This window comes from Dasypus novemcinctus, chromosome 9, assembly GCF_030445035.2.
Source record: "Dasypus novemcinctus isolate mDasNov1 chromosome 9, mDasNov1.1.hap2, whole genome shotgun sequence".
Classification (NCBI taxonomy): Eukaryota; Metazoa; Chordata; class Mammalia; order Cingulata; family Dasypodidae; genus Dasypus; species Dasypus novemcinctus.
The window spans coordinates 101,625,497-101,648,793 of NC_080681.1; the positions used below are offsets into that span (position 1 = coordinate 101,625,497).

The following is a 23,297-nucleotide window of genomic DNA, read 5'->3' on the forward strand; positions in this document are numbered from 1 at the left end:
GGCCATCCCGCTGACTGCTGGGTTTGCTCCATCCATCAACAAGCACGTCCTGACATTGTAAATCCTCCCAGGGCCCACTGGATGGAATGTGGGAGAGTATGGGCCATGATGTGGACCATTGACCATGAGGTGCAGAGATGCCCAGAGAGGTACTTATCAAATGCAATGGATGTATCATGATGATGGGAGTGAGTGTTGCTGGGGGGGGAGTGGTGGGGTGGGGGTGGTGGGGTTGAATGGGACCTCATATTGTTTTTTTAATGTAATATTTTTACAAAATCAATTAAAAAAAAAAACAAAAAAACAAGCACGTCCTGAGACCCCTCGGTCAGGGCTGGTGCTGGATGTAGGGATACAGGTTGAATTAAAAGCACTCCCTGCTCTAACAGGTCACCAAACGAGGCCGTCCAGGGCCTGAGGTCGGCGGTCAAGGCCCTGTCCTGCGGTGCAGTCTCACCTTCCGGCTCCAGGGCGCTCCCTGTGCTGGTCACAGAGAACCAGCTCCTAGCTGCCCCAGGCCAGGCGTTTTCTCCCCCCCCCTTTTCCCCAGCTGCACCCTCAGCACGGGAGGCCGTCCCCTGCTCCTGCCTGCTCAGCGCCAGCGCACCCCCCACCACCACCACCCGCACATCCAGGGTCTTCCCGGACTCCCCTGGGCTCAGTACTCATCACGCCACCCGGGGCTCCTAAAGCCCCCGCACCCAGGCCCAGCACCCACCCGGCCCAGTGCACAGGCTACATCTAGAGGTGCCGAGTGGAGCAGGGGAGAGCCGCAACTTCTGGGCGTGACAGGCTGGGGGCCGTCTGGACCAGCTCCGCGCGAGGCCGGCATCCCTCCTGTTGCTTCCCATCCCAGGCTTCCTCCAGGCCTGGGGAATCTATCTGGCTAGGACTGGGGCTGCAGAGGCGCACGGGGCCCAGGGCTTAACGCCACACCCCTCGGCCCCAGGCCCTTCCCCGCGTCTCCCCCTAAGGCACTCCTCCCCGGCCCCCTTAGCGCTCCTAGCTTTCTGCCCTCAAGCCCTTTCTCCAGGCTGTTCCCTCTACCAGGAACCCAACTCCCTCACTAATACCCGCTCCTCCTCCTGCCCCTCCTGCCGACAGGGCATCCCAACCCCCGGGCACACAGACACCCACTCCCAGCAGTCTGCACACCGGCACTTCTTCTGCCAGTGTCTGGTCACTGTCCTTGGCTGCCTCCTTGCGGCAGGAGCTCCTCGGTCCCCTTCACCACCGTCCCCCAGGCCTGGCCCGGCTCAGCGCAGGGAGGCTGGGCACAGCTGCAGAAGGAATGGAAGCGCCGAGTTCTTCCCTTCAGCAGTCAGTCATGGCCAGTGTTGAACACGACCCCCAGCGCCCCTCTCGAGGTGTCCTTCACTGGCGTTTGCTGACTGACTCACTGTCTCCAGGACTTCAGGTCCTTCCTCAGGGACCCAGCCAAGCCCTCCTGATCAGGAAATTCTATCCACCCCCTTGCCCCCCGCCCCTCCCCATCCAAACACAACTGCCCGGCCTCCTCCCTGGACTCCCAGCTTCAGCCCCTCCCTCACCACCCTGTTCTGCAACCTCTGCCTGCCTCTTTCCAGGACAGCGTCCACCCCCCCACCCCACCGCCCTGGCAATCCAGGCACCTCACATTCTGGCCTCAGTTTCCACCAAAGCCTCCTCCTCTGCCACTGTGCTCCCAGCTGGGCATTTACCAACGTCTTGGCGGGCTCCGAGCCTGCGCTCAGGCCATCCCCCCTGCAGGGACTGCCCTCCTCCTCCTCCTCCGACTGGGGAGGCCTGAGGGACCCTCCAGCACTCGACCCAGACCCTGCTCCTGGCCCTCCTCATATTTCTCTCTTCCCTGGAAGTTTCCGCGCCCACCAGTCTCCCAGGCCCGGGTCTGTCTCCGACCGCTGATCTGCCTCAGCGTGTGCCGCCCACTGGGCTGGCTCAGAAGGGGCTGCAAGGAGCTAACGTGACACCTGTGTCCCGGAACCTCCACGCCTGTCCCCAAAACGCTGCTCTTCAGTCCTGGACTTTCTAGTCAGGTCCAGGCTCTCCACTCTGAGGTCAGATTCCTCTCTCTGAAGGAATGCTCCCACTAGGGCAGCACCCAGCCCTGGCTCCCACACATCTGCACGGACGGGGCGCTGACCACCGAGTCCAAGCAGCCGTCCTCACGGACAGCTGAGCTGAGCTGTGTCTCCCTGCACTGCCCTCCCCCGGAGGTCCCGAAGCCTCACTCTGCCCCCTTGCCCGGCACCTCCATCCCCGCGTGAGCTTCTCAGGCAGCTGAACATCCCTAGGCCCTTCCTTCTTTCTGAGGCCTGGGCTGCGCCTTGGTGCACCGGGCTTGACTTTCCCTTCTGCCACCTCTTAGCCACGTGACCTTGGGCAAGTGACTTTTCCTCCCTGAGCCCAGTGTTCTGTCTCTAAAATGGGGATAATAACAACTATATTACAGGGTGTTGTACAGATTAAATGACCTCCTGTAAAGGGTGCTCATAAGCTATTTTTGTAATATTCAATTTTAGTATATTTATTTCTATTTAAGATAAGAAAAGCAACTTAATGAAAAACAACAAAGAGGGAATTTATTCAAAGTTCAAATAAAATTATTAAGGGATTTATTAGTTACCATTTTTCTTTTATTTCCTGGGTACATTAAACCAAATGGCTTCAGTATGCTTTTACTATTTTCTCTCTTATGTAGAAATTAAAAAAACACACAGTACAAGGAGACTTTAGGACACTGAGTATATTAAAGCACTGCTGGTCGGGCCATGTGCACAGTAGCTCTTTGACAAGGCATAGGTATTGTTATTATTACCATTATCATCATCAGACTTCAGAAAACAAAATGATATCTACCCCTGCCACAATTATCATTACGCATGTTCGTAACATCACACAGCCAGGAAATAAAAACAAAATCAAAAACACTTTGCAGCCTGAATAAACAAACAAATCCAGAATCACTCTGTCTAGCACTAGTTCCCTAAAAAGATAAAATCTCGAACCCTTTCCTGTAAGTTACTAACTCCCTCACAAAAGTTTTACTCGTTTGCAAGGGGCTATCTGCAGGTATGTGATGAACCTCATACATAGGCTAATTACACATCTGTTGCTTTTCTACCAGGAACAGACGAACTATAAATTTCTGTTTCTTTCTCATTAAAAACGTGTGATATTTATCAAGTGGGTTGATCCTTCTGAAGTCTGGACTCCTGCAATACTTTGCAAGTTACCTACTTTCCTTTACTTACTGGGTCTCCCTTTCACAGCTGAGGTCCCGCTGATTCCCCAGATTCGCCAGCACCCAATAACTAGCCAAAAAGAGTGCCAGGCACTTCTTTCTCAGCTCCCAGGATAAATCTAGCTCACCGTGTTTCTAACTCTATCTTGGACATGACCTTCTCTTATTCCATTCATTAGTGGCAGTAATGTTGGGAATATGGATTTGATTATATGATCTGATTGTCTGGTTCCCTATCTAGGGGCAAACAACAGGAAAGGGTCTCAGTCAAAAGGCAGAGGACAAGGAATCTGGAATCTGGTTATTTCTTTATGGTTAGGTTTTGTTTGTCAAAAGAAAAAAAGTTCTGGAACTTTCAGGCATATGGGACATCCGTCTCTTTGCCTCGGGTCAGGACACAGCTTAATTATATATATCATGGCTTAATGACTGTCTTCCAATTGTTGACAGAATCGTTTTATGTTGTTTGTCCAGTTTTCCTGCCATTGTGAACTCAAATCACTCAAAAGGAAAATAAAAAGACAAACAAAAAAAACTGTGCCTTCAGGAATAGAGAGCAAACCTGGGTTGAGGAGCATCATGACCAAATGCTCCCATTCATGGGCTTTTTATTTTTGTGTTGCTTTCTTTGTCATGCTGTTAAATAAAGCTGTGTGTTTTTCAACAAAAGTCTATGTCTAAAAAAACTAGGCTTCTTAAAAATTATGTTCTAGGGTATATATTTCCAACTAGACTGAGGCTGTGAGCCTTCTCTGACTTCTGTACCTAGGACTTCTGCCCATATCTTGTCTATCCTGACAACTCCACGGGGTCCTGCTTTCTCAAATCCATAAATTCAGAAGAAAATTGCCCAGGTGTCTTTTAGAGCCAGATGCTCTTGGAGTTTCCAGGGGGCTGCTGAGCAACACCACAGAGCTGCTCTCTTGCTTTATAAAAGAGGGATGCTCAGAATGATTGAGTGTGTTCTGTAGTTTCCATCGTTTTAATTATCAGGACACTACAGTGAGAGCTGCCCGTGGAATCTGCAGTATCAGAAGAGCAGGCCAATCAAAAGCAGAAAGGCTCAATGTCCCTGGGTTAACTAGACACACACACCCCACACACTGCCATGTTTTGCGTGTGTCTCTCTCTCCACTCTTTAAAGATGGACAAAAGCAAATTTATATTCGTGTACAGACCCTGTCACAAGAAGTATCAACCAAGGTATTTCTTTAAAAATACTTTGTTTCTGGATTTAAAGTAGCCTTATCGACTGTGACAACCATAACCAGGCCTTCCGGGCTAACCTGCAGGACCAGGAAGGCGGCCACCCGCAAGCGTGCTGCCCAGAGGCGCTTGCTCTCACGCACCATCCCTCAAGGAACTCCGCTCGCCTCCCTTCCGATAATGGTGGCTATTATGATCCACAGGGCTGCTTCCCCCCACTCACACGCGCCTGAAGGCCTCCGCCTCCAGCCGCAGGTCAGAAAGTGAGTCTTCTGAAAGAATCAGCGAAGAACGAGCCTTGGTAAAGGACTACACCGGTTACCCTCGTCCACTCGTACTCCAGGGACTAGGTAAAGGGTGCAGGCTTCCAAGCTGACCATCACCGTGGCTAGCTGCTGCCAGAGGCAAGGCCGGCGCCAAGAGGCGTTGTCCAGAAGCAGGCACCCTTGTAAAACAGACCAACCCGAGGCCAGCGGGACAGGACTGATAACCTAGGGTCGGATGAAACTAATTTACCCGTGAATAATGTTCTATTTTCTAGAGGGCATATGAGGAAACTCTTTTTCTCCTTTGATCTATCTCTAATCCCCAATTTAGGAGGCTTTATCTGTACAAAATAGAATAAAATCATCTTTAAATGGTACATTGTTCCAACTAACCCTTTGGAACTCTGGAGGAAAAACGGTAAAATTAAATAGAGAAATGAACCAAGAAATTATCAAGGAAACTTTAAAATTTTAATTCTATCAAAAATAACTTATATGATTGGCCATGCCTACAAAATATTCAGAACAAGTGCTAAAAAAATATTCAAAGTGCCTTTACTGAGATGCTTTTCTTTTCATAACCATTAGTTACATAAATACAATAGGTTCAACAGGAAGCTGAACTCCTTTCTAATAGGATAAAATTGGGCAAATCAAATTTGTAACCACAACCTTGCCAGAAATGTCACATTTAAAGACAAAGCTCATTTAATTAGATGTGCTAAGCCTGACAGCCTGAAACGGGACTGTACCTCATGGAGGAACCGAGGCCTTTGCAGGCCTCCGCAGGCCTCCAGGGACAGGCTGGGCATGCCCACTGGCTTGGGGAACCCCAGCCCTTCATGTTATAAAAAAGGTCAATTCTGCTGGTCCAGGCACAATGATAAACTTGGGGATCCCCCAAAATGAGGCTACCCCTATAGTTACAGGTTCTGTGGGCACAACCTGGCAGAGGTGAATTGGATGGTTCTAGGTTCCTGATTCTCAGACAATATGATAGGAAATTAAAAATACCCCTGAAATAAAAATGATTAAAATTATGACCCAGGGGTTTTACAAAATCTATGGACAGAAGTTAACTCTCAAGCCCTAGTTATCACGTGCTCTACAGAAGGACTTTGTTTATTACTCAACACCTCATTGAATACACCAATGTACATACAGCTGGCACACACAAAAAACACACCGAATTAATGACAAGATCAGAAAATTGCTAAAATAAACAGGATGAGAAAACCGACTGACACCCTGCCCTGCTGCCATTCCACCTCGTTTTCCACCAAACCTACACAACGTGACCCACAGTCAGAGAAACAAACAAAACAAAACATTTTGCACCCTGGAATCAAGCAAAGGCAATGACTAAAAAACAATAACAACAACAAAACAAATAAAAACTAGAGTTCACCTGTCTAGGATTAGTTCCCAATATAGATAAAACCTTATGCCCTTTCCTTTAAGTTACAAACTCCTCAGCAAAAGTTACCTTTTTATTTTTTAAAGAGGTACCGGGGATTGAACCCAGAACCTTGTATATGGGAAGCAGGAGTTTAAACCCTGAATTACATCTGCTCCCCAATGAGGGTTGGTTTTTCCGTTTATTTTGTTTATAGGAGTTACTAGGGATCGAACCTAGGACATCGTGTGTGGGAAGCAGGCGCTCAAGCACTTGAGCTATATCTGCTCCCCCAAAAGTAACTTTGACTCTGATTTCCATAATCCTGATATGGGCCAACACATGACCAAGCTTTCAGATGCAATAACCAGGTGAGAAAACGGCCCTGTTGTTTCTCCTCTGAACAGATAAGCTGGAATCTTGTGTTATCGATTGAATCACGTCTCATAAAGACATGTTCAAGGCCTGATCCTGGGGGTGGGAACCCACTTGCAAACAGGATCCTTGACTATTTTATTAGTCAAGGTGAGGCCCACCTGAGTCTGATACAAACTGGAGCCCTGAAAAGCAGAGGAAATTGGGACACAGTTGGAAGGAGCCAGGGGGAAGCAGATGGCCATGGCTGGGGGTAGACTGAGTCACAGGCTGCTGGCCGGCCAGCATGCTACAGGCTTCAGAGAAAGCACGGTCCTGCAGACACCCCCCTGATTTTGGCCTTTTAACCTCCAAGCCCGTGAGACTGTCTCAGCCAGTGAGTCTGTGGCATTCGCGATAGCCCTAGAAAGCTAAGCCATCCTGGCAACCTTCGGTTTGTTTCTTTAAATGCCTCTGGTCTTTTTATTTGGCGAGTCAGTCTTTCGGACTGCAAAACTTTACAAGTGGACTACTTTCCTTTTTTAAAGCATTTGTTATCTCTGGACTAGACCATAAGCTCCACGAGGATAGGGGTTTTTGTCTGTTTTGTTCTTTACTGTATTCCCAGCACATAGAATACTGTTTGGCATATAGCGAAGGCTCTGTGAATGTCTGTTAGATGGATGAATTATCTGCTCTACAAAAGTAATCCTCTTTATTCCACAAGCATTTAACAGTTGCCTCACTGTCAAATTATGTGGCAGGCACTGGGGATGTGGAAATGGAGAAGACCAAGCCCTTGCCCTCAAAAGCTCCCAATACAATGGAGGAGCTGGGCAAATAACCAGGTAAGTACCTCATGACCTGCTGCTGCTGTAACAGGGCCGCATGAGGATGTAGGAACACGGAGTCCGGGCCCCGTACCAGCTTGGAGGACCCAGGAGGGATTCCTGGAGGAAGCTGGACTAAAAGATGAGTAGAAGATGGCCAGAGAAACAGGGTCAAGGAGAGAAGGGTGGTTCAGTAATGGACATGGCATGGGCCAAGACCTGGAGATGAGAAACAGTGGAGCGTGGAAAGAGAAGAGGCCAGGGAGGTCGGCAAGGGTCACATCCAGAAAGGCCTCCAACGCCAAGCAAAGGAGCCCGGTCTTGACTCTAAAGGCAATGCACAACCAGAGATGGTCCCTGCCCCTCCCATGGAGCATCTGGCCGCAGGTGTCAGGCTGAAGCCAGCTGCTGGAGGGCAGCCCCAGGCAGGCCACTCACCTGGTGTGCTGCTGGAGGTGGGAGAGCTGTCGGAAGGACTTATCACAGTAGGAGCAGTGGTAGGGCTTGACGCCCAGGTGGATGCGCAGGTGCTGGGCCAGGTAGGAGGCGTTGGCAAAGGACTTGGAGCAGTGCGGGCACTTGTGGGGCTTGGCCTCTGTGTGCGACTTGGAGTGGATCTGCATCTCAGACTTGGTGAAGAAGGTCAGCGGGCAAACCTTACACCTGTGGGACGAGAGGCAGGTTCACACCAGGGAGGATCCTGACCTGCCTGCGCACCTCAGCGGGGGACCTTCACCTGCTCACATCAGAGAGACCTTGCCATGGGACAGATCTTTCCTGTGAGGAGTCCAGGGGGACACAGGCCCAGCCGGGGAAGCAGGAGGCAGGCTCCCAGCCCCGGCACCCAAAAAAACGGAAGGAGAAAGCTCTCACACACCTGGGGGCACACTTAGGCCAGGCTAGGGGGCAGGTTTACCCCTCATGAGCAAGAGAGATCTCAGGATGCACGGGAGGTCCTGCTTCTGGAAGAAGAGGGGCTGGGGCTCTAACCCTCCCAGGAAGAAGTTCTCCACCCTGAGGGCACACTAGAATCTGGCCAGCTTTCAAAACATACAGCCCAGAGGTCCTGCAAATTAAGCCACCCTCTCTGGAGGTGGGAGTCTGGCACTAGTATTTTTTGTTTTAGCCCCCAGATGCTTCTAACACGTGGCCAGGGTTAGGAACACTGAGAAGAGGAAACAGGGTCTCCTGCAGCCACACGCCACGGTGGCAGCTGCCCTCGGCAGCTCAGCTCAGCTCCTCCAGGTCCAGGCCACCTCTCAAGCAGAGGCTCTATTCCTCCCCCTCCGTCCAACCGTGGCCGGAGCTGTAGGTGGGGTTCGCTGGGAGATACCACCCTCGGGACCTTGGCCCCACCCCACCCCCTCGGCCCCACAGGCTCCGCTTCTCAGCCTGTACTGCTGGGCTCCTGGGGAAGCCCCGGGTGCCCGCCCCGACTCCCTCCCGCCGAGGCCCCCACCTGTATGTCTTGCCCTCCTTGGCGGTCTCGCCCGAGGCCAGGATGGGGTAGGGGACAACAAGGACAGGCGGCCCCCCTGGGTTCTCCGCCTTGATCTTTTTTCGGCCGCGCTCGGACTTTGGGGGGCCAAGCAGGCCATGGCCCTGGATTGTCTTGATGGAGTCCAGGAGGGGGGGGCTGGTGATCCCTGAGATGAGGGTGGGGGACGAGGCGATGAGGCGACTCTGGCTGGTGGTGGTGGGTGTGGATGGGGTGCTGGTACCCGTGCCCACGCTGGACTCCGACGTGCTCACAGCCGGGGTCCGCGAGGAGAGCCCCAGACCTGTGGGGACACGGGCGGCAGGGGCGGGGGGAGAGGCAGCTGGAGAGGCCTGCTCAGCCCCCAGTCCCCCCACCACAGAGCTGCGGCTTTGGCTAGTCACCGCGCCAGTATGAATTCACCCATTCATCGGTTACTACCCAGGGTAGAATGGTAAGATTCCTTAGATACTTAGCACTAAGGCTGAATTGGATAACAGAGGCACCATGGAAATAATTCAAACCACAGAAAAGGCCTGAGGCACAAAGATATTCACTACTGTTTTGTATATAACAGCAAAAAACTTAGAGACAACTCAATGTACATTAGGGAAGGATTCCGTAAATTATGATCAATCTCTTCTACTGAATATTAATCAACCATTAAAAATGAAGTTATGCTTCAAAAACACAACTTAGCTGTAATTTCTAATACTTTGACAATGAACATTTTGTTGCTTCTGTGATAAAAATTATTCTTTAAAATATAAGAGGACTACAAACAATCCAAAAGACATGAATAGATATTTCTCCAGAGAAGTTATACAAATGGGCAAAAAGCACATGTAAAGAAGCTCAATATTTTATTGGTCATTAGGGAAATGCAAATCGATACGAGATACCATTTCACACTCACAGGAATGGCTACTATTAAAAAAAACAACAGAAAATAAGTGAAGATGTGAAAAATAGAAAAAGTCGTGCATTGTTGATAGGAATGCAAAATGGTACAGCCACTGTGGAAAACAGTTTGGAAGTTCCTCAGAAAGTTAAGTACAGGAAAGAATTACCATATGACCCAGCAATCCCATCTCCAGGTATATATACTCAAAAAAATCAAATGCAAGCATTCAAACAGATATTTGGAAACCAATGTTCATAACAGCATTATGCACAATTCCCAAAAAGATGGAAGTAATCCAAGAGCCCGTCAACTGATGATTAAACAAAAAGTGGTAGAGATACACCATGAAACATTATTCAGCTGTAAAAAGGAAGTTCTGACATATGCAACATGGATGAACCTTAAAGATATCATGTGGAGTGAAATAAGCCAGACACAAAAGGACAAATATTGAATGATCTCACTGATAAGAAATAATTAGAATAAGCAAATTCACAGAGTTGGTAATGAGAATGCAGGTTATCAGGGGCTGGAGTGGGGGCAGGGAATGGGGGGTTAATGCTTAGTTGGTACAGAATTCCTGTTTGGGTGATGGGAAAGTTTTGGTAATGGATGGTGATGTACTTGGTAGCACAACACTGTGAAATTAATTACCACTGAGTTATATGTTTGAATGTGGTTAAAAAGGGAAAATTTTAGGTTGCAGATATTACTAGAATAAAAAATAAAACCAAACCTTTGGACTATACAATACAGTGAGCCCTAGTGTAAACTATGGACTATAGTTGGTAGTACAATTATAAAATGTTCTTTCATCAAGTGTAACAAAGGTACCACACTAATACAAAGCGTTAATAATGTGGGGGGTATGGAAAATGTATTTTTTTTAGGAGGTGCATGAGATTGAACCTGGGTCCTCGTACATATGAAGCAGGCACTCAACCACCGAGCTATACCCACTCCCCATAATAACACTGTTTTGTTTTGTTCTTTTATCCACAATTTTATTCATTTACTTTTTAGTAAGTTTAAATCCTTGAGGGGTACAGCATCACACGGATTCAGTGTCCAATAGCCTTAGCTGGAAGGTTGCTTCGGAACTTAGGACGAACCATGCCACTATTTCCATGAGCACGAGTTTCCTTTCCCCAGATTACTCTGGTTTTGCTAGGTTTGCCGCCAGGAGTCACTGTGTTGTTTTTTGCTTTGTACACATAAGCACATCTCTTGCCCAAATAGAATTCAGTTACATCTCACGCATAAACACCTTCGATTTTAAGAAGGGCTGTGTGCTCCCTCTGGTTCCCAAGCCCCCGCTTATAGCCAGCAAAAGTGGCTTTGGACCACAGCCTTCCAGACATATTTGCCGTTTTAGAAGTCCTCTTCCCAGCAGGCCACCACAGGCTCCAAGATGGTGGAAAGAGCTGTTTTGTTTTTCAGGAGGCACCGGGGATCAAACCCAGGACCTGTACATGGGAAGCAGGCACTCAACCACTTGAGCTACATCTCCTCCCTGGGAACTGTATTTTTTGTATAATTTTCTCTAAACCCACAACTTCTCTAATGAAAAAATTATTTAGGAAAATGAGGGAACTAGAAGCATACTTCCAATATCAAGTTAAGTAGAAAAAAGGAGATGAAAATGGTATCTATTATGTAGATAAAATTATATATATATATTTTTAAGAAACCCAAAACCGGAACATGGAAAAAGATAGGATTCAGAATTGGCAAGAGTATGTTTTGGAGCAATAAGCATCATCATACACTGCTGGTGGGAGTGCACATTTGTGCAGTGTTAATAGAGAGCAATCAAGCAAAAGTCAACAACATTTTAAATGTACATAACTTTTTCTTTTTAAATGAGGTACCAGGGATTGAACCCAGGATCTCATACATGGGAAGCAAGCGCTCACCCACTTGAGCTACATCTGCTCCCCAAATGCACAAAACTTTTGGCCAAACAACTCTACTTGGAGAAATCTACTCTAAAGAAATATTTGGGGGAGCGGGTGTAGCTTAAGTAGTTGGGCGCCAGCATGCCACATACAAGGTCCTGGGTTCAATCTGTGGCACTGATACCTTAAAAACAAAAAAAAGGGAAAAACACAAAGAAATATTTGTATATGAGCACAGAGGTCTGTGGACACAGATCTTCCAGACCAAACTGGATACCACACATTTGCCCTCAGTAGGGGCTGTGTAAACCAGGGGCCCGTCCTCATTATGGAGGATGGTGCAGCTGCTAAAGTCAGACAGATGTGGTTCAGTGACACAGAAAGAATGCCACAATGTGCTGTCAAGTGAGAAGCAAATCACAGTCAGTGTAAATCCATCCATGTTAAAAAAAAAAAAAAAAAAACCCAAACTACATACGCATGTAAGGAGAAAAATTAAAATGCCAGCAATAGTAGGACTTGGGTTAATATTTTCTCCTTTCAGCTTGTCTGCAATTTCTACATTTTATGTAATTATTATATATTATCTTTACAACAAAGAATGCATTAAATATGTTTATGATAAAATGGTGAGTAAGAAAGCAAGATAAAGTAATGCATGCAGCACTACCACAAGCTCAGAAAAACACATATGCATATCTTTTTTAAAAAATGGAAAAGGACAGAAATGAACCAAAAGGCTCTCTTAAGCTGCTGGGTTAGGAACTGGGGATTATAAGTGATTATTTTTTTCTTGGTTTCTCTTTTTTCCAAATTTCCCTTAATATGCTTTTATTACTTTTTAAATGTTACTTTTATAATGAAAAAATTTTTTAATAAAATCATAATAATGGGGGACTGTGCAGAGCGCAGCTGGGGCTTGGGGGCGGCTCACCAGGCCCAGCAATTCTTGGGAGTCCCTGAGAGGAGGCGGGTGAGAGGAAGAAAGGTGGAGGTGCCCGCTGGCAACAGGAGGTGAGCAAGGGAGGGACAAAGGTCCAGCCACAGCGGCCTCTGGAAAAAGCCTGTCCCCCGAGCCCTGAAGTGGGCATCAGGGAGCTTCAGCCCCTTGACAACACGCCAGGACATTCCCCCGACGCCCCATCTCAACCTGCCCAAAACTGAGCTCCCATCTTTCCCCCACCCACTGCTCCTGTGACCCTCTCGGGGTGGGCTGTCACCTCCTCCCACTCCTCAAGCCCTACCTCCAGTCCAGCACCATGCCCCGTCCACTCTTCTTCTCAGTGTCCCTCAGTGCTATCCACTTCTCTGCACTGCCCCTGCCCTGTCCAGGCCGCCGTCATCTCCAACCTTGTCCCCTGATCCATACCTGTCCCCCACCAACCAAGTCACCACAATACAGCCAGACCCAGTTTCTCAAACCCAAATCTGAGCATTTCCCTCCTCACTTAAAAACTTTCCATGGCTCCCCAGTGCCCAGGGGTGAAAGTCCAAACTGCTTGGCGTGACCCCCAGGGCCCTTCATAGTCTGGTGCCTGCCTCCTCTCTAGCCTCCGCCTAACCGCGCAGCAAAAAGATGAAAACGTGGGTTCTGGAACAGACCACTGGTCTGCATTCAGCCTCCTACTAAGGGCACCCACCTCACAGGGCTGCGGGGAGCAAGAGGGAAGTACCTGTAAATACAGGCGCGCCCCTCAAGTTCAAGCTGCTTGATCGTTAGCCCCTTCCCATCCCAGCCACGCTGTCCCACTCCGGCTTTCCACACACCCGCTCCCTTTGCACAGGCTGTTCCTGCCTAGTTCGACTCTACCATGTGTACATTGGTCGCCTCCAAGGAAGCCTCTCTTCATCCCCCAAGTCTGGCCAGGGATCCTCTCTGGATTCCCAAAGTGCTATACGTTGACTGGGTCTCCCTGCCGCGCAGTGAGCCCCCAGCGAGAAGTGACCTGCCCCCTTCCACGGGAACTGGGGGCGGCCGCCCAGTCCAGAGCGGAGGAAGTCGGGTGGCTGCAGTTGGGTCCCACCAGCCCCGCCACCCGGAGCTTCCTCCAGGCCCCGCCCACCCAGTCCTCACCTAGGCGGGTCCCAGCCGGCCCCGCCCCCGTTGCGCCCCCCCACGCTGCGCCCCGCCGCCCGCCGCGCCCCGCTGCGCCCCGCCGCCCGGCCCGCGGTACCTGTGACAGTGCTGGTGGCCGGCCGCGCCCCGCCGCCCGCCGCGCCCCGCCGCCCGCTGCGCCCCGCCGCGCCCCGCCGCCCGCTGCGCCCCGCTGCGCCCCGCCGCCCGCTGCGCCCCGCTGCCCGCCGCGCCCCGCCGCCCGCTGCGCCCCGCTGCCGCGTCTCCGCGCCGCCCGCTGCGCCCCGCTGCCCGCCGCGCCCCGCCGCCCGCTGCGCCCCGCTGCGCCCCGCCGCCCGCTGCGCCCCGCTGCCCGCCGCGCCCCGCCGCCCGCTGCGCCCCGCTGCCGCGTCTCCGCGCCGCCCGGCCCGCGGTACCTGTGACAGTGCTGGTGGCCGGCCGCGCGTGCAGCGCCACGTCGGGCTGCGGCACGGCCTGCGGGTGCAGCCCCGGCACCTGCTGCAGCTTGGGCAGGGACATGACGGCCTGGCTGCTCTCCGCGGGCGCCGGCGGCACCAGCAGCGGCTGCTGCGACGACGCCGAGGTGGGCGGCAGGTGAGGCGGCCGGATCTTCTCCGCCATCAGCTGCTCCTTGATCTTGTTAATCAGGACCAGGTTGTCCAGCTGCGGGCGGAGAGGAGGGTCTGAGGGCGCTGGGGCCGCCCCCCGCCAGCCCCGCGACAGAAACGAGCAGCTCCAACGGGGCAGGGCAGCCGGAGGGGCGGCGCGCCCGCTTACCTGGCTGGGCATGGTGGGAGGAGGGGGCCAGAAGTAGGGGTTGTTAAATCGAGGCTCGGCCATCCTGCGGGGAGAGAGCGAACGTCACTGGGAAGGGCGCCCTCCCCACCAGCCTGGGGCAAGCTCCCGCCAGCGTCGCCCGCTCACGTGGGCCCAGTGGTCGGGGCCCCTGCCCCCCTGGATCCTCGGCCCCCAGCAGAGCAGACCTCCCACCAGGCCCCAGGGAACCACCTCTCCAGGCTGAAAAGCGGCCCCAGCTCCTCCCTCAGGGGCCCCACACGGCCAAGGTCACATGCAGGCCTGAGTGCCGCCAGCACCCTGATGCTGTGGGACCAATCCCCAAGTCCCGGGACGGCCCCAGGGAGCAGAGCCAACCCCATGGACCCAGGGCTTCCACCCAGCGGCCCCTGCAGCCGGAGGCAAGCCGGGGAGTCCTGGGAGCAGCTCTGTCAAGGGCCACAGGGCAGCAGCAACTGCCCACCCCTGCCTCCTGTCCACTGGCCGCTGCTCCTTGGGGGCAGGCATCCTCATCACAACAAGAGGGACCAGACACAGCCTTTCCAAAGGGCAACTGGGCAGCACGACTTTCAGAGCCCCAAGTGACGAATGCCCTTTGGCCCGAGAAATTATACTTCTGGTACCTTGTCTTCAAGAAATAAGCATGACACGTGCCACATTGTACCTGCACTGACATGCAGCCGAACACCATGCTTGCAGAGGGGGGTTGAGGCCTCAAGCTTGGGCAGTTTGGGGCCCTTCAGTGGAAGTGTGTTCCACGCAGGCCTGCCAGGTCAGAAGGCCCTTCTGCGGGCCAAGTCGGGGCTGGGCCCTCAGCTACCCCAGCCCCTCAGAGGGCTCGAGTCAGCCTGCGGCCCTAGAGCAGGTCAAGAGGCCACTCACAGGAACCACGCGTACTGAGGTAGCCTGCTGAGTCCTGCCGCCCATCACATTTCTCTTCTTTATCCCTCTCCTGCAGAAACTACTTAACTAATGAGTATCCTTGCTTACAGGAAATTGTTACTTTTGACAGGACAGGCCAAAATAAAGTGCCTTCAACCCTTTTCCCCTTGAGCCTGGGAAGATGCTACTGGAATTGCAGGCAGGGCAAAGCCTACCTCAAGGCTTTAAGAATGAACTTTTTTTATGAAATATCTATTACCTTTATTTGAGAAGGCACAGGAACAATCATTATAATCCCTAATACAGAGGTGAAGAATCAGGCTTGGAGGGGAAGAGACCTGTCCAAGACCACAGGGCTAAGGTGCCCCCGAGTCCACCGGAACTCAGATTAGCTCAACCCAGTTCCTCTGCAGAATCTGCTTTGCAAATTCTAACCCTGGTCCCCGGGGGAGCAAATACCCACATGCAAATGGCTCAATGCCTGTATGCAAAAGACCTCGCCCTTCACACCCAGCCTGCAGACCAGTTTGGGGCGGGGCCTGGCCAGGCTGGGGTCAGAGCACCCTCCTCTGGGGAAGCCCCTGCCACCACAGGCACCCACAGAATGCCCTTCCTTCAGCCTGTCCAAACCATGCACATGGCTCACTGCCCAAAACCAGAACCACCTCCCGCCTGGAGTTCTCCTAGACTGCTCCAGACTCCTTCCTCAGAAAGACCTCAAAGCAGTAAGAACAGTGAGGGACTGCAAGTTACCAGGTGCCTACCTTGTGCCAGGAGCACTGACACCCAAAGGGAGGTGTTCTCATCACCCCCACTTTACAGTCAAGGACATGGAAGTTCAGAGAGGTGGAGTGACTTGCTCAAGCTCACACAGCAAGTAAGCAGAGAGATGGGAGTCCCACTCTAACCTGCCTAATTCCAAAGTCCAACTCTTCAGTCCTTTAGCTGTTCAGAAGGACAAGGCCTCCTGCTGTGGACCCGTGAACATGCCCTGCCTTAGGATAGCCCGCTCATGACCCCACAGGCAGGCACCTGCTCACCCAGGGGAAACCTGGAGGAGACCGGGCTGTTAAGTCAGGGGTGAGAAGGCTCCCAGGCTGGAGGAAGGGAAGCTGGGGCACTGCCCCAGAGGAATCTGGGAATTGGAAATGACCATTATTCAATAAGCACCCAGACCCAGGGGCTATGAGAAAGGTGAGGGAATGAAAGAAGAAATACTACTCAGAATTACTTTAAAGACAACCCCATACAATTATCCAGCATTGTCGATTGTTTGCAAAACTCTTGAGTGCCCACCGGCACTCTCATCAGAGCCCCTGGAGGTGGGATGGTGGGGGTGGGGTGAAGGCCCAGGGACACTGAGGAAGACAGAGGAAAGTGCCCGAAGGCAGGAGGCAGGGGCCAGGTGGGCTGGGGCTGAGTGTCACCCTGGGACCAGGCACAGGAGACAGCTGATGGTTAGCCAAGTTGTGCAGACTGTGCAGGGACAAGCATCGGACAGAGGCCAAGACTGGTGAGCCCCCAGACACAGCCCTGATCCCTGCAGGGGACAAACAAGCTGTCATTTTGTTTTCCTTGCTCTACAAGGAGAAAAAAGTTGAATGGGTGGAAGAATGAATGAAAACGCCTAGATCTGGCTCTGCAAATGGCATCAGAGGGCAGCTGGCCCGTCCACCCATCCACCCATTCTGGACATGTCCTCCAGACAAAACCAGGGGCCGGAACTGGGGCAGCTGAGGCAAATGGGACCAGACTGGCCCCAGCTAATGGAGGAAGCAGACCCGTGGCCCACAAGCTTCTGCAGAGCAGAATTCCCACCTCTGAGACCTCCCTTGCACCCACGCTGAGCTCCAGGTGGTCAAAGCGGATGGCTACCTTCCAGGCCCATCCTGCCCCTTGGGCCCTATGAGAGGCCCTGTGTGCTGAGACCCCAGGGTTCCTCCTCCTCTCCGGCCTCATCTTCTCCGTCTCCTTCACAGCTTTCCCCCACCCCACCCCTACCCCCATGGGTTGGGCTCCTCAGGGATGGGGACACCCTCTTCTCTCCCACCAGCCTTGGTCCCTGGCCGAGCCATCCACCCCCAGACCTTAAGTACCAGCCACCTCCCAAGTCTGCACCTCCAGAGCGTGAGGCCCGGCCCTCTACCTGCTCCCTGAGCCCTCCGCACGGCTCTCCAGGGCTGCTCACACTCAGTGGGCCTGGCTGGCCGTGGCCTTCCTCTGTCCCTTCCAGCTCTGAGCAGGGCATCTGGACACCCAACCATCCACAATACCCCCCCCCCCATTTGGCCACAGGATTCCATTTCCAAAATCTCCCTCCAGCCCACCCTGTCCTCCCCACCTCCTGGGTCCTAGCCACTATCGCCTCACCTGGAGGCCCAAACCCCCGGGGCCAGATCTTGGTCCCAACTCACCAGCCATGTCATCTTGGGCAAGCCACTTGCTCCTGCCCCCCAAGTAAGGGATGTGCAGCCCAGAGCCAGGGGACTGCCCCCCTGGGGTCTTAAAGGATGAGTGGGAGCTAGCCAGGCACAGGAGGGGGGCAGAAGCAACGCTTGAGCAAAGGCCCAGAGTTGTGTGAGGACCCCGAGCCTCCGGTGTGGACTGGGAGACGGGCGACGAGGCTGGGACGTGGAACGCGGGTCCCCACGTCCTAGGCCTGGAGTCTGGACTTGAAGCAGGGGGTGGGGGAAGTTGTGCTTTGGGAAGCTCCTCTGCTGCGTGCAGAAGGGACTGGAGAGGCCAGGTGAGCAGGGGGTGGGAAGGGCCCGTCAGGAGGCCCCTGCAGGATGAAGGTGAGAGGCGGGGGCTGTACCTGGCCAGGGGGAGAGGCCAGGAGGCAGGGACCCAGGGCCGACAACCCGGCCAGAGCTGCAGGCCAAGGAAGCGTGCAGGCCGTCCCCCACAGGGGGGCCTGGGAGTGGTCTGGACACCCACACGGACAAGCACAGCCACAGGAGCATGCAGACAGGCAGCACCCACCCACAAACACATGCCAGGCACGACCTTGGCCCCAAACAGGGCCAGACGGGGATGCAGCAGGAGCAGCCACAGGAACAGAGGAGGGGCAGGTGGCTGCTGTTCCAAGGGTGAGCGCACGCCTCCCCGGGGCAGACCAGGGACCCTTTGCTGCCCACCCCCCTCCCCACCGCCGGCCAAGCCTGCCGGCTCCCGCTGCAGGCAGTGAGGGGCACTAGGGGAAGGTGGGATGAACACAGTGTCGTAATACCCGAAAACAAACCCCTTGTTGACAGACTTCAACCTGGAATCACAGGCTCCTTACCTAGAGTGTCCTTTCCCACTTGGTGAACTTCTACTCATCCTTCAAGACCCAGCTCAAGTGTTCCCTCTTCTACGGAGCTTTCCCTGAACCCCCAGTCAGTCACTTCCTCTGTGTTCCCAACAGCACCTTGTATATGGGAATAATAATAACAATAATAACAATAAAATGGCAGCCACACTGATTTCAACTATGTGCCAGGCACGGTGCATCATGTCATGGAATCTTCCCAATGACCCTGTGAGATCTGCATTTAACAGAAGAACCTACAGCTCAGAGAGGTTGACCAACTTGCCCAAAGTCACACAGCTAGCAAGTGATGGAGTGAGGCTACCATTCAGGCCAGCACGATGGGGCTGATCAAACCCTGGCACAATTATCTGTTTCCCTGGGTGCTTCCTGTCCCAGACTGTGAGCTCTTCAGGGATGGGAGTGGTGCTCATTTCATCTGTCATTCCCAGCATCTAGCTCAAGATGGTCCCAGAAACTCTTTGCAGAAAGAAAAAGTATACTATCAGCTACCTTTTCTTGAGCACCTACAATAGACCAGGAACTGTGTTGGGGCATTTTATATCCATAACTCTACTGCTGCCACAAATCCATTCTATGGAGGAGGAACCTGAGATCCGGACGTTAAGTAACTTGCCTGAGGCCTCAGAGCGGAGTCTGGAGTGGAACCCAGGTCTGCCCAGCACCCCCTCCCAGGAGTGTGGCCTCGGAGGCCAGCCCAGCAAACTCCACAAAGGGGCATCGGGGGAGGGGACACCAGGGGTCAAGCCCTGACACCTGGCAAGGTTCAGACCTGGACAGGAGGACACAAAGGGGACAGGCGGCCCAGGGCCGAGTGTGACCAGCCTTGTCCACTGCAGCTATGTCCCAGCCCCAGACCAGCCCACAGACATTAAATACGGGAACTGCTCGCTGAAAGTCCCACAGCAAGGCCCCACAGCCATATGGAAGCTGGTTCCCAACAAGGCCCAAACTGCCCCGACACTGTGATTATGGAGGCAAAAATAAAAACCTGCATCAGAAAAAGAAGGATGCCGGGAGCCACACCCGGAGGGCGGCTGGGAGTTCTGAGGGAGGTGGCTGGGACTCATTGGTTTTGGTTTTTTGTCTTTGTATCTCTTGATTCCCAAATTCTCGATCATGGTGGTTCACTTGCTTTTATAAGGAAAACAATAAATTTATTCTTTTTAAAAAATGAAATAAAAAGTGGTTAGTAGCCCAAGGGAGGAGCAGATGTTGGGTCTGGAGGCAGGGAGGAGCAGGGAAGGTCAGGGTCAGCCATAGACATGCTCGCCAGGCCCCGCAGCTCCTGTCCTCGGGGCACGCACAACCTGGGACGGGGAAGGGGTAGGGGGGCATCAGGAGGAGCTGCCTGGAGGAGGTGACATTCTATCTGCAATTTGAAGCTGGTTCAAATTCCACAGGGAGGAGAAAGGGGAGGGTCTCCACCACCTCCTCTGCCCTGCTGCAGGCCCTCTTCAGTTCTGGGCTCAGTTGCTCACAGGTTTCCCCACTTCCATTCTCATCCCCCATTCCATTCTCCTACTGCAGTCTCTGTGATCTTCTAAAAATGTAAATAGAGACAACCCTCCCCTTAGATCCTTCCATGGTCCCCTACTTCCTTAGTTACGCCTTGCATATTCAGCCCCTGGTTAACCTCTTCAGCCTCACTGATTGTTCTGCCTCACATTCTGCCTGGGCAACCCCAGAATCTCCCAGTTCCCCAAAATAGTCTGCCTCCCTTCTCACTTCCTCACCATAAATCAGGCTACTTCCTCCCCCATGGAGCTCTCTGCCCTTTCCCATTTCACCTGGTTAACTCCAACTTTATCCCTCAGTCTCAAGTTTACAGGCCACTTCCTCCTGAAAGCCTTCCGGGACTGCTCTGCCTCCACCAACCAGGCTGTGCTGGATGTCCCTCCTCTCTGCTCTCTAGGCGTCCCGCGTCTTCACCACTGGAGAATTTATCACCCCATTTTCTGTTTGTTTTCTCATCTAGCTCAGCTCTGGACATCAGCTCTGTTGGGGCTGAGTCACCTGCCATTTAAGCCCTGCACAGAAACTGAGAAATGTTTGAGTGAACAAATGAACGAATGAATGAATGACCCTAGGTGGAGGGAACTGAAAATGCCATTGTTGGGACTGAGGAAAGCCCCTCCACTCACTCTGGCTGGCACTCTGCTGCCTCCTGTGTAACACTGTTCCGTTTCCTGTATCTAAGCCCTGACTGCCAGATATCGGTTCCTTCGAGGGCTAAAGAGACCCATGGGAGTTATGGTCATGGCAGATGGGGTTAACTACCAGGTCAGATGGCCCCTCTTTGGAACTGGTGTTTATGTGTGACGAATCTGGACTCAGATGGGATCTCTCTTCATAAGACTTTCATGCTAATGTGCTGGAGGTGCAGTTAGTGTCGGGGTTTAAGATATATTTAGGGGATTTGAATCTCTGGACTGACAATGTGATAGCCAGGTCCTGAGCCTCAACAGACTCCAGCACCTACAATCTGACTTATTGGGCTCACCACACTCAGCTAAGATGGAGTTGAAGAAGGACAACCACTACACCATGGAGCCTAGAGTGATTACAACTGAAAGTGGGAGGATTGCATCCAGCATCCAGGTGGAATCTAAGCCTCCTCTTGACATAGAGGTGCAATGGACACAACCAATCCAATGTCCACATAGAAAAGGTGGCATTGGATTGAGAAAAGTGGACATGATGGCTGATGGGTATGGAGAAAGGCAGGAAGAGATGAGAGGTGGAGGCGTCTTTGGGACATGGAGCTGCCCTGGATGGTGCTTCAGGGGCAATCACCGGACATTGTAAATCCTCACAGGGCCCACTGGATGGAATGGGGGAGAGTGTGGGCCATGGTGTGAACTGTTGACCATGGGGTGCGGGGGAGCCCAAAGATATACTTGCCAAATGCAATGGCTGTGTCATGATGATGGGAGGGAGTGTTGCTGAGGGGAGGGAGAGATGGGGTGGGGGAGGTAGGGTTCAATGGGACCTCATATATATATATTTTTAATGTAATATTATTACAAAGTAAATAAAATAAAAAAAAATAAAAAAATAAAAAAATAACAGAACCAAAAAGATATTAACAGCTAATAAACACAGAAAAAGGGTTCAGTTTCCCTAGCAGTGAAAAGTAAATGAGCTCACCTGTTAAAATAGCAACAAAGAAAGAGGAGGAGGAGAAGGGATAGGGAAAAGGGAAGGTAAGCAGAAAAAGAAGAAAACAATAATACACAGTGCTGGTGAGGGTATGGTGAAATTGGCACTCATGCATTATTGGTAGGAATGTAAATTGGAACAATCATTTCTAAAAGCAATCTGGCAATATGTGTCAAGAATTCTAAAAATTTTCAGAGTTCCTGGCCTAATGAACTAAATCTTGGTCATCTACTCCTAGGAAATAACCCAAATACTGAAAAAGTTGTATGCATAAAGCTGCCTGCTTGTTTTTTGTTGTTGTTTTTTAATAGCAAAAACCTGGAGCAGCTAAATTTTAAACAATAGGGGATGGTTCTGCAAATCATGTTACACAGTGACATAGTGTAAGTCATTAGTAATATAATGTTTAACAACATTGTAATGATTCATGGAATACCCCTATCTACCTACAAGGCACAGAGAGAGGCACAGAGAGATTAGGCAACTTGCCCAAAGTCAAGCAGTAAATGCAGGATCTGAACACAGTTGAGCTCTAGAACTCATGTGTTTCACCCTGACACTAGATCCGTTAGAAAGGAGGATTAAAGACCTTATGCTACATTAGTCAGAGGGGAAAAGCAAGATAAAAAAAGTTATATAGAGAGACTGAACAATGACATCTACATAAAAAACATTATACAGATGGAAGGAAACACCAAAATGCTAACAGTGGTGATGTTTTGGGCTTGAGATAGGGGCAGAAATGGGAGTGGGATTCTGTTTATTTCATTTCCCTATTCTCTGATTTTTCTGCAGTGTGGTTATGTAACTTTTTAAGGAACTTTTTAAAAAATCAAAGGTTCAGCAAACTTTGGCAGAGCAAGTCATGAAATCCCCCTCCCTACTGCCCCCTCCCCACCCCCACCTGGGTTTCTGGCCTCAGGCCCAAAGGTTTATAAGGTCGAGAGAGGGCCTCAGAGAGAGTCACGGGCTTGCTTAAAAGTTCCACAGCAAGCCCCTAGCCCCAGCCCAGAAGGCGGCAGGAAGGAGTTCCTGCCTGGGGGTACAGCTTTGGGGAGGAGGACCAGGCTGCGGGAAGGCCTGACAGGTCACTCGCTCTCCCACTCACATCCCTCTTGGGTCCCCATCACTCTGGGGAACAGTTCAAACTCCCCAGCCTGGCACCCAGGAGCCTCTGCCACAGGCACGCTGCCAACCACGCTCTACCCAGCAGGTACGGGCCCATAGCACCCCTCTCTCCAGCCTCACCGCACACCTGCAGCTGCTCTCCCACGCCGCAGAGCCTTGCACAGGCTGTGCTCTCCAACTGGGGGGGGGCACATCACCCGCTGCGCCCCTGCCAGATTCCTATCAACCATCAGCACTCAGCTCCGGGACACTTCCTGATCGCCACCCACTCCAAGCCTGTTCACAGCCTCGCCCGGGCTCCCCCGGGCTCCTGGGTTTCCCCCACCAGCACACTGATCCTACCCCCTAAAGTGGCCTGGTTGTCTGTCTGT

General features: G+C 52.1%; 1 protein-coding gene across 1 annotated transcript in view; it reads right to left on the reverse strand.

The window, feature by feature from the left end:
- ZNF362 (zinc finger protein 362) overlaps positions 1 to 23,297 on the reverse strand; it is a 39,249-nt gene that overhangs the window by 7,044 nt on the left and 8,908 nt on the right. The window contains exons 2-6 of the mRNA XM_058303950.2: positions 18,610 to 18,735; positions 14,427 to 14,490; positions 14,066 to 14,312; positions 8,756 to 9,077; positions 7,735 to 7,959 (exon numbers count right to left, since the gene is read on the reverse strand). Coding sequence (XP_058159933.1) covers positions 7,735 to 7,959; positions 8,756 to 9,077; positions 14,066 to 14,312; positions 14,427 to 14,490; positions 18,610 to 18,647 — 896 coding nt within the window. The 5' untranslated portion in view covers positions 18,648 to 18,735. The remainder of the gene's footprint in view (positions 1 to 7,734; positions 7,960 to 8,755; positions 9,078 to 14,065; positions 14,313 to 14,426; positions 14,491 to 18,609; positions 18,736 to 23,297) is intronic.